The sequence below is a fragment of the Heptranchias perlo genome, chromosome 4 (assembly GCF_035084215.1).
Source record: "Heptranchias perlo isolate sHepPer1 chromosome 4, sHepPer1.hap1, whole genome shotgun sequence".
NCBI lineage: Eukaryota > Metazoa > Chordata > Chondrichthyes > Hexanchiformes > Hexanchidae > Heptranchias > Heptranchias perlo.
The window spans coordinates 45,022,838-45,035,179 of record NC_090328.1 but is presented as its reverse complement, the minus strand read 5'-3'; the positions used below and the strand labels follow the sequence as shown (position 1 = coordinate 45,035,179).

General features: G+C 41.8%; 1 protein-coding gene across 5 annotated transcripts in view; it reads left to right on the top strand.

The window, feature by feature from the left end:
• kiaa0825 (KIAA0825 ortholog) overlaps positions 1-12,342 on the top strand; it is a 415,583-nt gene that overhangs the window by 164,386 nt on the left and 238,855 nt on the right. For all 5 annotated transcript variants that reach the window (XM_067982847.1, XM_067982846.1, XM_067982842.1 and 2 more), the window contains 3 exons: positions 3,938-4,123; positions 7,892-8,113; positions 9,410-9,815. In XM_067982847.1, coding sequence (XP_067838948.1) covers positions 3,938-4,123; positions 7,892-8,113; positions 9,410-9,815 — 814 coding nt within the window. The remainder of the gene's footprint in view (positions 1-3,937; positions 4,124-7,891; positions 8,114-9,409; positions 9,816-12,342) is intronic.

The window sequence follows — 12,342 nt, the reverse complement described above, 5'->3', positions numbered from 1 at the left end:
AGGCCAAATGAAAATCGGTCCCCTGCCTCAATCACCATGAAATTAACTACTTCAATACTTAAACTATCATCCCGCCAGCTTTAATTGTCGGTGGGACTTCCACATTCGTGAGGCACGCGCGCACATAGACGCATCTCTGGGGAACCCGTAAGTTGGCGGGTTGGAGCCGGCTTCCTCAGCCACTCAGGATTTCCCCGATTTTCGGAGCACCCCGCCCTCAACGCACCCGCACTTCAGCTTGAAAATCGAGCCCTCAGTGGCTACTCCAAAGTAGACAACACGGGCAATTGTCTCATCCTAGGCTTATTAAGCCCGGATGGCCCTTACTAATGTTAAGAATAGCAGGAGATGTTTTCTTTAAACCCAAACCCAAAGGCGGGAAGTGAGGTGGGCAGGTGTAGTGACAGAATCAGTAGGCTAACAAGGGAATGTTAAGCAAATGCACTTATAGGAATAATATGGCATAATTTTATTATTTTTCTTGTCCTTGAGGTAGGTTCTGTAGTTAGTTGGATTGAGATGAGATTTGATTATGACATTTACTCTGTACGTTCACTTGCTATCTGTACCATAGCTGCGGTCCAGTATCTGGCATTGTCTCACTAAAGTGTTTCAGTTCGCCTTTGGAAAGATTGGAAAAGTGCACGTGAGGGCATGTGTAAAGGACACAATATCAAGTTTTGTTATATTCACAGTTACGCTATCATATAATTAGATAGTGGACGGTATCTGATGTATGACATTCAGACCGCTTATAGGAGTGACCAGCACTGCTGTATGAGAGACTATCTAGGGAAGACCCAAAACTTGTTAACAGTCACTTTTAACCATGCATAATCGATATAATGTACACTATTAGTTCAGATGATGTTGTCAAACATTTTATGCTTTACTGTTACAAAAAAAAGTGATTTTGTTTTGAGAGGTTTTATTCTGATAACCTTATGGGATTGAAATTCCTTGGTGCACTATTTCTACTGCACTTGAATAAGATATTTGTCTCAAATTCCACCATGATAGTTTTAACAAAGTTATTAAGTCATTCATTTTAAATGGGTTAATAACTTTGTTAAAATAGCACATGCAGGAATTTGACATGAATGCATTAAGTGGTGCACTGAAACTAGCACAGAAAAAGTTCAACTCTATGTGTAACAATGACGGACTTTAAAAAATATTAGTTGACTAATGCTATCTTGATCAATTATAAAATCGAGTGAATGAATGGTTCATTTTTAAAATTTTAAGTTCAGGCCATAGATGGTCTCTGGGTGGCAGCACCATCAGCTCTCTTAGTGAGTATCAACCAAGGCTGTCTGACTAAAAAAAGCTTAATGATAACAATGGGTATTACTCGATCTGACAAAATGGCACCTGGTTTTAGTGTAATTGATTAAAGAGGATCTGTATTTATTTCAGCTGTTGAATTATTATAAATGACAGAAAAGATAGCTGTCTTTAAACCCATTTCTGTCTCTCAATCTTCTCTAGTTGCAATGTTTCAGGCTTTCAAACTTCTGCTCAGGAATAGACTAGTAACAGATATTTTGCATCGAATTTGTGCTGCATGAAATTCTGCTCCGGTGATATCACGAAGGAGCAGTTTGGAATAATGCAGCTGTAATTGTTGTAAAAGCCTGTCTCCAAGCATTTCTAGCATTTTAGTTTTTCAAAATGTTTGGTGTTGAAAGTAACTTTCCGACATCCTACTGATACTTTCTAAACAGTAATTTATGTGCAAAATGTTGAACCGCAATAATGCTCTCCAAGTAATTTTGATATCTTTAAAAGACTTCGGAAGCATCCACAGATGTGTGGATATCTCAAATACAATTCTAAATTTGAAAAGGACCAGGTAAACTAGGTGGCATAGTGCTTTAACACAGTTTCTTCTGCCTACGTAAAAGTAATTTGCTGCATGAAGTGTTTTGAAACTGAGTTTCAATCAAGCTCAGACTAATACAAAACTGTCCATTTTTTGGTACAAATTGGCAATCTAACTTAGAGGGGCCATTAGAATGGCTTGCATATCAAATGGAAAAAAGTCATACTGATGCTCTTATTTTGTTTATTCGTTCATGCTAAAGGGATCAAGGGATATGGGGAAAAAGCAGGAATAGGGTACTGAGTTAGACGATCAGCCATGATCATTTTGAATGGCGGAGCAGACCCGAAGGGCCGAATGGCCTACTCTTGCTCCTATTTTCTATGATTCTATGAGACATTTTGTATTGATAGTATACTATATAAATACAAGTATTTAAGTATTCTATTTCTAAATTCTGGAAATTGAGTTTCAATCAAGTTCAGACTAATACAAAACTGCCCATTTTTTGGTACAAATTGGCAATCTAACTTAGAGGGGCCATAGAATGGCTTGCATATCAAATGGAAAAAAGTCATACTAATGTTCTTATTTTTTTCATTCATTCATGGGATGTGGGCGTCGATGGCAAGGCCAGCATTTATTGCCCGTCCCTAATTGCCCTTGAACCGCTGCAGTCTATGTGGTGAAGGTTCTCCCACACTGCTGTTAGGTAGAGAGTTCCAGGATTTTGACCCAGCGACGATGAAGAAACGGCGATATATTTCCAAGTTGGGATGGTGTGTGACTGGGAGGGGAATGTGCAGGTAGTGTTGTTCCCATGTGCCTGCTACTCTTGTCCTTCTAGGTGGTAGAGGTCGCGGGTTTGGGAGGTGCTGTCGAAGAAGCCTTGGTGAGTTGCTGGAGTGGTACACACTGCAGCTACGGTGCGCCGGTGGTGAAGGGAGTGAATGTTTAGGGTGGTGGATGGGGTACCATTCAAGCAGGCTGCTTTGTCCTGGATGGTGTCGAGCTTCTTGAGTGTTGTTGGAGCTGCACTCATCCAAGCAAGTGGAGAGTATTCCATCACATTCCTAACTTGGGCCTTGTAGACGGTGGAAAGGCTTTGGGGAGTCAGGAGGTGAGTCACTCGCTGCAGAATACCCAGCCTCTGACTTGCTCTTGTAGCCACAGTATTTATGTGGCTGGTCCAGTTAAATTACTAGTCAATGGTGACCCCCAGGATGTTGATGGTGGAGGATTCGGCGATGGTAATGCCGTTGAATGTCAAGGGGAGGTGGTTAGACTCTCTTGTTGGAGATAGTCATTGCCTGGCACTTGTCTGGCACGAATGTTACTTGCCACTTATCAGCCTAAGCCTGGATGTTGTCCATGTCTTGCATGCAGGCACGAACTTATAAAGTAAGGGTATGAAATATTGTTGGAAGAAAGTATTAGGAGCTTTATATTATATGTTGCTTTGCTAGACCTGACCTGACAGTTCTTAATACTTATGACGAAATCCCAAAGTAGAAACACGTTGCCTTCCTCAGCAACGATATCCTTACAAAAGTTCACCAAAAAAGAATTATGTGAGGAATTATGAGGAAAATATGTTGATTGAGGAAAAGATGGCACATTATGTGTAAACTGAGGATGATATCACAATTGGACTTTCCAAGAATTATGAGCATCAGAAGTGACTTTGTTGAATTATGAAAAAATTTATGATGTAATCTCAATGTTGAGGAAAATCAAATGCAGATATTGAATTGCTTTGCTGAATATTTGTGTTTTATTTGTAATGTTCATGTTCATGATCTCCCTATAGCTCACTATTTCAGCTACCTCTTCCACTTCCACACTGACCTTTTCACCTTTGGCATCTTATACTGCTCTAACCAAGCTCAACTTAAACTTCAGGAAGAGTATCTCATCTTCCTCTGGGCACTCATCAGACATCTGGTCTGAACATTGACTTTCATAATTTCAAACATTAGCTGTCTCACTGATGTTCCTGTTTCACGTTCTCAGCAAATATTGCCTAAGTCAGCTGTTCAAATCTTGTCGGTTGAATGAGTTTCAAAGTATGAATGTTCTTTCTGAAAACATATTGCATGTTTTGTTTTCTAGCTATTGATCAAGAGAAGTTTGATACTATACAGACAAAAGGAAAAAACAATGATAAACAGTCCAAATTGATAGAAGCAATCATGATGGTGATGACATACTGCAAATCGTTGCCCAGATGTCTCAGTGTTGTTCTTGAAGGCTATATGGACAAACACCAGCTGTGGAATCAGTTGTATTGTTTATCAGGTGTGATGTAACAACATTATAATCTATTTGTGACTTTTATGCCAATTAATGCTGAAAATTGTACTGTAATTTGATTAAGAAACAGACCTTAGCCACTGACAGTTTTTTTCACGAATAACTTTTTAAAAAATCTTTTGAGTTGAAAAGAAGTTGAAAACAATTTATATTGGTTTTGAACTTATGGGAGAAACAATTCTTAGGAAGCAGAGTAGTGATATCATTTTCTAGTCACCAATTCCATGTATTAATACCAGAATTATTTTTTAAAACTGCAAACTAAACACCAGGGATATGCAATTTTTGACTGATACCAAAACTAAGTGAGTATTTTTAAATGCTGGAATTTTTAAACATAATGAATAGGGGGGCCAGCCGTTTTCAGCTCATTGGCAGTGTATAAATGGCATAGGGAATTTTCTGAGCAAGGAAATTGGATGGAAGCCATTTGCGCCCGTTGTACGTCTTTAAAATGCTTCCCCTTTGTGCTTTCTAAGCATTCCCATGACCTGCCTGCTGAGTCCTCGATTCTGGCACTTACATTGGGATATTGGCCTTGCTGATTTTCAGCCCCCTAACTTCTTGCCAGTAAAAAAAATCTACGGGGTCAATTTTCGGATGGCCAAGCGGGTGCGTTCGTGGCGGGGGGGCTCCTAAAATTGGGGATTCCCGGAGCGGGTCTGGAGCCCGGCTCCAACCCATCACTTCTGGGTTCCCCAATGACGCGAATCGGTGCGCGCGCAGCCCCCGCATGCGGGACTCCCACCGGCAATCAAAGCCGGCGGGATCCCACTTAAGATCATTATCTGGGTACTTGAGGTCGTTTACAGACCTCATTAGTTGGAGATTTTAGGAGGATTTGGATTTTGGACTACCCAGAGCGTGTTTCCCATGCTGGGGGAAACATTCCCTGTTGAAACAGACGTGTTGCAGCCAGCAGCCAGTGGGAGCTGCAAAGGTCCATTTAACAGGTGCCGGGTAAACCCTCATTCATTGCAGCAGGGAACACTGTCACCTCAGACAAAGTTTTGCCTGCCACACCGTTGACTCCACACTCCAAATTATTAAATCATACCCTAAACTCTGCTGTCCAAACACATTTACCTACTTTGTGGACCCCCTCACACTCACACCGTCAGGATGGGGGGGTGGGTCCATTGCTGCATTCATCACTCCATTGGAGGACGAGCAACATCACCAGCCTCGCCGGGCATGCCGTCCACCTCCGCCACGTGAAGCTACACAACACAGTGCTGCGCAACAGGCACTTGCTCAAAGTAGTCGTGCAACTACACATAGACCCACTGTAGGGTGATCCAATGGGTAGCATCAAGGGTGTTCATGGAGAACTTCATGAAAGGGCATTCTTGCGCAAGCCAGTCAAGAATGGCCAAGACGTGGCAGTAGTGGTGACAATGTAATATGTAATGTGAGTTGATCAGAAATCATGGCAAACCCTCAAACACCCTTGTGCATCCCCTTCATGCTCACAACACGTTTGCCTTACGCTTCCTATTACACATACGTGATGCATGCCCTGTGGCTGCAGCACAGGTAGTGGCAGGTGGGGTGAGGCTGACCGTGAAGAGATGCATGAGAGGGTGAGTATGAGACAGAGCCATGAGATTGTATGAGGATTGTGTTGAGTGGTAGTGGTGGGATGAGTACTGGCGAGGTGAGTAATTGCAGGTAAGATGAGGATGAGCTTTGAGTGGGTGTGAGGAGTGATGTGATAGAGTAGTGTTGGCAGTGCAGAAGGAGATGTGGGGTGGGGGCGGTGATGTGGCATACGGAGTGTAGGGGAGTGAGTAAGTGTACTCACTTTGGTTGACCTACTTATGTCATTGAAGCGCCTCCTGCACTGTATGCAGGTGCGTGATATGTTGGTGGTGCTGGTGACCTCCTCTGCCACCTCGAGCCAGGCCTTCGTGGTGGCAGAGGCAGACCACTTCCTCCCATCCGCCGGGGAGAAGATCTCTGTCCTGCCCCGCCTCCTCACCCCCTCCAGTAGGACCTGGAGTGAGGCATCATTAAACCTAGGAGCAGCCTTCCCCCTGGGCTGCTCCATGCTGTAATTTTGGCTCCTTTCTGCAGCATCAGTCAGTGGCAGACTGCCCCTTTAAATAGGGCTCCTCCAGCTGACAGCCTATGATGCGGGTGCGCAGTCCGCCCGCTGCGCAGCTTTCCAGCCCGAAACCCGGAAGCCAAGGTAAGTGGCTTCAATTTACTTACGATCGTGTGGGGAACCCACCGATTTTACTGTGTGGGTTACCCATGCGCCCAGTCAACCCCCCCACTGACAACCCACCTCCCTCCTAATATCGGGTTCTACATTTCAGTTTGGGATGTTTATTTCAAAATTAGCCCCATTTGCTTTCAAATAATATTTGCACGTTTGTGTATTTCTCCCTTTCTTTCCCAATTGTTTCCCCTTTTCTCCTGTCCTCTCCTGAAGGAAGTGACTGGAAGCCTTCCGACATCTCAGCCAAGTGGAATTTCTTCATGTCAGCCTAGACAGCAAGTATTCGCAGGCTGTTTGATCATGGTGGGCATCACGGCCAAGCTCAATTCTGACTTGATAAACACACATGCGCAGTTTCTGGTGGGGTTCAGTAGCTGACTTTACCTCTCCCTACCTCAAGCATATTGAGGCTAATTGTAGGATAACTGTGAGAATTACTCACAGAGTATTAAACTTAAATAACTAATTACAACTCTGTTAAACAATTGTCCTTTTAATTTTAGTTGCAATTTAGCCCCATAAATTGATCGAGACCTCTAGCTCTGCTGCCAAAAAACAGGTACATCTGATGACAAACACATTTCTAAGTAGCTGCTTGATATAATACAGTAATGTTTTAGTTAATTAATAAAATAATTTAGTGTTTGTGTACTGGTCAATGCTCACAATTACACCTTTTAATCTGTTCATGTCAATGTACCAACAAGATTTTGAATCATAAGACCATAAAAGATAGGAGCAGGAGTAGGCCATTCGGCCCCTCGAGCCTGCTCCGCCATTCAATGAGATCATGGCTGATCTGATTTTTACCTCAACTCCACTTTCCCGCCTTTTCCCCATATCCTTTGACTCCCTCGCTGATCAAAAATTTGTCTAACTCAGCCTTGAATGTATTCAATGACTCAGCCTCCACAGCTTTTTGGGGTAAAGGATTCCAAAGATTCACGACCCTCTGGGAGAAGAAATTCCTCCTCATTTCCATCTTAAGCGGGCAACCCCTTTTTCTGAGACGATGCCCCCTAGTTTTAGATTCCCCCATGAGGGGTAACATCCTCTCAGCATCTACCCTATTGAGTTCCCTCAGAATCTTGTATTTTTCAATAAGGTCTCCTCTCATTCTGCTAAACTCCAATGAGTATAGACCCAACCTGTTCAATCTTTTCTCATAAGACAACCCTTCCATACCCGCAATCAATAGTTTTCTGCAGAATACACAGTTAGGCTCATAATCTGAAAAAAAATGAATTTAGCAATTTCTTTGGATGAAAGGAATGAATGTTGAGAATGCAGAGCTTTAGAGATGAGGTGACTGTTTACTGAAACCAAACCTGAAATTGCCTTTCTTTGTTAAAATGCTAGTGAGTAAAATGAAGGCAACTAGCGCTAATACAGTGAAACTCCTGATGAAGTTATATTTTATGTTGGCAAAAAAGACTTACTATAACAGGATTCCTGTGTGTATGAATATTAAATGGTCTTTATCTTAACTATTAAGTCTGGAAGTTGATTAATGTTATCACCATTTACAGCTGCAGATAAGTCAGAGGTGCTAAGATGCCTGAAACACTTCATATCCAAAGCGATCAAGACAATTCTGAAGCAGATCATCTCCTTGGTTCTTGTTTGGCAAGCAGTAGAGAATTCTGGCACATATCATCATAAGCAAATGCTTCCTGAAAGCTTGCTCAGTAAAATTCCCAAAGAATGGGATTACGTACCAAGGGAATTTAAAAGAAGAGAATCTGGAAAAAGTAGGTGTCTTTTGTTGAAGCTGATAAATTAAATTGAATGTCTTGTTTTCTGGTTATGAAAATGAGTCATGCGGCTCCTAGCAATGAATAGTTTTTTAAAATAACTATTATGTAGAGTTGTAAGAATGGGATAAATAATTAATTGTATTTGATTTGTGGTCATAGAGAGTACTTAGATATGAGCTACATGAAATAACTTGTTCAAAGCTTATGATTAAACAGTTTGTTAAAAAGTTTGCAATACAGTTGATATGAGTTTTAGTTTTTCTGAATTAAGTTCACTTTATGACAGATTACCCAAAACACTGCTTATATTCTGGAAATACTAACATGTATCGGATGCAGATGACATCAACATTGAAGGTTGGGTAATAACATATACTGAAAGATTTTCAGTTCAGGAGAACTTATACCAGGGCGATTTTGATACAATACTCAGCCATTTTGGTCTCACTTATCAATCAACAATCTCAACAGGAATAATGGCCCTGATTAAAACCCCCACGCCTGGCGGAAACCAGGCTACCGGGCAATTAAAATGGAGTGGGAGTCTTACCCACTCCTTTCCCATCCTGATCTGACTGCATTTTAAATTGCAGGTGGCAAGGACACCTGCTCCAAGCCGGCGGGGTCCTCTTTAAATATGCAGATCGGGCTCCAATTACATCATCGGCACCTGATCTGCTATTTTAACTGGAGGCCTGAGCGGGGGAGCAGTGATGGTTTCCCTGCCGGAAGCTGGATCGAGGGCCAGAAGAAATCCAGGCAGGTAAGTTTTTAAAAAGATTTTTTAGGTTTCCTTGTGGGCCAGGAGGAGCAGTGCTCCTTTAGGCCCCACAAGGAAACCGTGGGCCTCCCTTGCACCTGGGTTTTCCCCTTCCTGATTGCGATTGCCTCCAGCTCCCCCCCCCAAACACCTGACTGCCGGGGCATATTTCCGCAAGTCCCTGGCAGTGGCCTCCTGCCGCCCAACTATCTGCTCCCGCCCGCCCGCCAGCCAGGTAGTGACACTTCTGCCAGGTTCGGGTGGGAGTCAGGGCCTGCATATAGAAATGAGGACCTGGAGTTAAAATCTCTCTTGGCCTCGACATGTCAGCTTGTTGCTCGCCCAGGCCCCTCGCACAGAACAATCCTGCCATGTGATAAAATCGGGACCCATATTACAGAAAATTACACTGATAAAACTTTATAAATTAGCTGAAATGATTAATTTACTGTAGCCATATAGAGACATAGTTCTGCAAAAGATGTTAAGAGTAATAGTACCAATTATGATCATTAATATTTTCCTTTCAGATTTCACAAGACTTGTAGCTCAAGCTGTTTCAGTTGTAATTGGTAACCTGCCTGCAGCAATTGCTTCATTGCCGTCACCAATTAAATACCTCTTCAACCTGGCAGAAAAAAAACTTCGTAACAATATTCCTGAGCTTAGAAAATCATGCCTTCTTTGGTATTTTATTGTGATTATTTGCCAAACACTAGAAGATGGAAATGTCATAGAGTTTTTGACAAGTGTTACAATAGATAGATGGAGTAAAGAGAAACTGGGTTTACTGAGTGAATGTCTGCAGAGCATTATGGGACAGCAAAAGGGAAGTCCCAAACCAATAATACAGAAGGTCATCCATTGTCTGGAAAAACAAAAACCTAAGTGGATTGAAGCCCAACTACAAAAAGCAAGAAAATTATGCACAGAAAAGTAAGTGACAATTAATTGAAATATTCTGCATTTCAATATTGTTCAAAATTATTCACTTGTGAATAGTTTATTTGTCAATGCAATTCAATATATTAAAAATTTGTTTTATTGAGCAACTTGTAATTTAAGCTACAAAGTGCAGACTTAAAAAAGTTTTATGAACCAATATCATTTCAAAATATACCTTGGCTGAGAGAAAATTATTTCAGTAGATCTATATTTAGCAGGCATGATTTAGGTCATGATTGTTTCAAGTATAACCTCAAACCATCCTTTTATTCTCCTTTTGTGACTGGTAAATACATTTATTCCACATTTAGATGGTTATTTAGGTGCCATTGTTTCAAAATATAAAAGATGAAGTGCTAGTTTTAACCAATTTTTATTTGCCAACTTACAATTTTTTTAACGTTTAGAAATATCAACTGTTAAAATGATCTGTCTTAATGGGGGAAAAGAAATTCCTAAACCATTTTTTGTTGGGGGAATGTTGTTAATGTCATCACGTTCTGGCTACAAAACAAACAAAAAAGAGTTTTGACGGACACTTTATTATGAGTATTGATCAAGAAGGGGGGTTCTAAGGAGGGCATTAAAGGAGGAAAGGGAGTAGGAGAGGCAGAGGGATTTAGGGAGGGGATTCTAGAGTTTGGGGCCTAGGCTGCTAAAGGCATGACTATCAATGGATGGGAGAGTAAAGGGAGGAGATTGCACAAAAGGCGAGAGTCTGAGGAACGGAGAGTTTGGGGGAAGGGGGGTTGTAAGACTGGAGGAAAATACAGAGATGGGGAAGTGAGGCCATGAAGGTATTAAAACATGAGGATGAGAATTTTAAATTCGAGGCATTGGGGAACCTGGAGTCAATGCACAATAGCAAGAACAGGGGTGTTGGGTTAGCGGGCATGGTGCAGTATAGGATACAGGCATTAGAGGTTCGAATGAGCTGAAGTTTACAGGGGTGGGGGGTAGGACAATTGGAATAAAGTCTGAAGGTGACAAGGACATGGATGAGGGTTTCAGATGGTCTGAGGCAGGGGCAACGGGTGGTGTTAGAGGTGAGGGTTGGCGTTCTGATAGAGAGTATATGGGTTAGAAGCTCACCCAGGGTCAATTAGTACGCCAGGATTGTGACCAGTCTGCATTAGCCATAGACAATGGCTAGGGAGGGGGCTATAATCAGTAGCAAGGGTACAGAGTTTGTGGGGAGGAGTGGGGCAAAGACGTTGACTTCAGTCTTCCCAGTGTTTAATTGGAAGAAATTGCATTTCATCTAAGACTAGATATCAGACCAGCAGTCTGACAACACAAGGGCAGTGGAGGGGTTGAGACAGGTGGTGAAGAGGTACAGCTGGGTGTCAGCACTGTACATGTGAACCCTATGTCTACAGATGATGTCACCAAAAGGTATCAGGTAGATGACGGGGTGATCAAGGACAGATCCGTGGGAGACTCTGGAGATAAAGATGTGGGGATGGGACAGAAGCTATTGCTGGAGATGCTGTCGCTACTATTGGATGTGTACGAGTGCAACTAAGCGATGGCAATCCCACTGAAATGGATAATGGAGGAGAGGCATTGGAGGAGGATGTTGTGGTTGATCATGTCAAAGACTGTAGACAGGTTGAGGAGGATGTGGAGGGATAATGCACCACGGTTACTGTCACAGAGGATGTTATTTGTGAGTTTGGTTAGGGTTCTTCAGTACTATGGCAGAGACAGTAACGTGATTAGAGAAATTCAAACATGGAGTTATAAGAAAGATGGGCATGGATTTGGTAGCTGACAACACATTCAAGACCTTTGGAGAGGAAAGGGAGATTGGAGGGTGGTGGTTTGCAAGGTTAGAGGGAGGTCGGAGGGATGTGATGATAACAGTTTTGAAAGCCGGGGGACAGTACCTGAGGAGAGAGAATCATTTAAGACATCGGCTAGAATGAAAGCCAGGAAAATAAGTTGTGTGGTTAGTAGTTATTGGGAATGGGGTCAAGGGAGCAGGAGGTGAGTTTCATGCACAAGATAAGTTAAGAGAGGGCAATACTTAAAATCATCGCTTTACAAACGGTACGCATAAGTAGGGAAGTAAAATTGACAATCAATCTGTAAAAAATATTATGATCCAATATACAAGATTGTAAGATTATTTATGGGAAACAGAAAAAAAATAGCAAACACATCTTTTTATTGCTTTTATTACTTGTTTTTTTTGACAAAATGTAGAAAAATTATATTTTTCTTCAGTCCAGTATTATTTGGCTTTAAGAAAATCCATTTAAAGCCAGTGCCATAATACTAGCTATGGTGGTAGGTATAATAGCAATGTGGATTGCTACAAATCATATCTACTTTGCTTAACCATTGTTCCTGTGTTATGTTGATTGAAATGAGCTTTTGATGCAGATTTTTTTCGTTAATTTACCCAGATTAATGTAACCGAACAACCAAACACACATCTTTATCTTTTTATTACTGTTGTTAGTTACCTTTTTTTGGAATTTTTAAAAAAAACAGGAGTCTCGCATGAGATTGC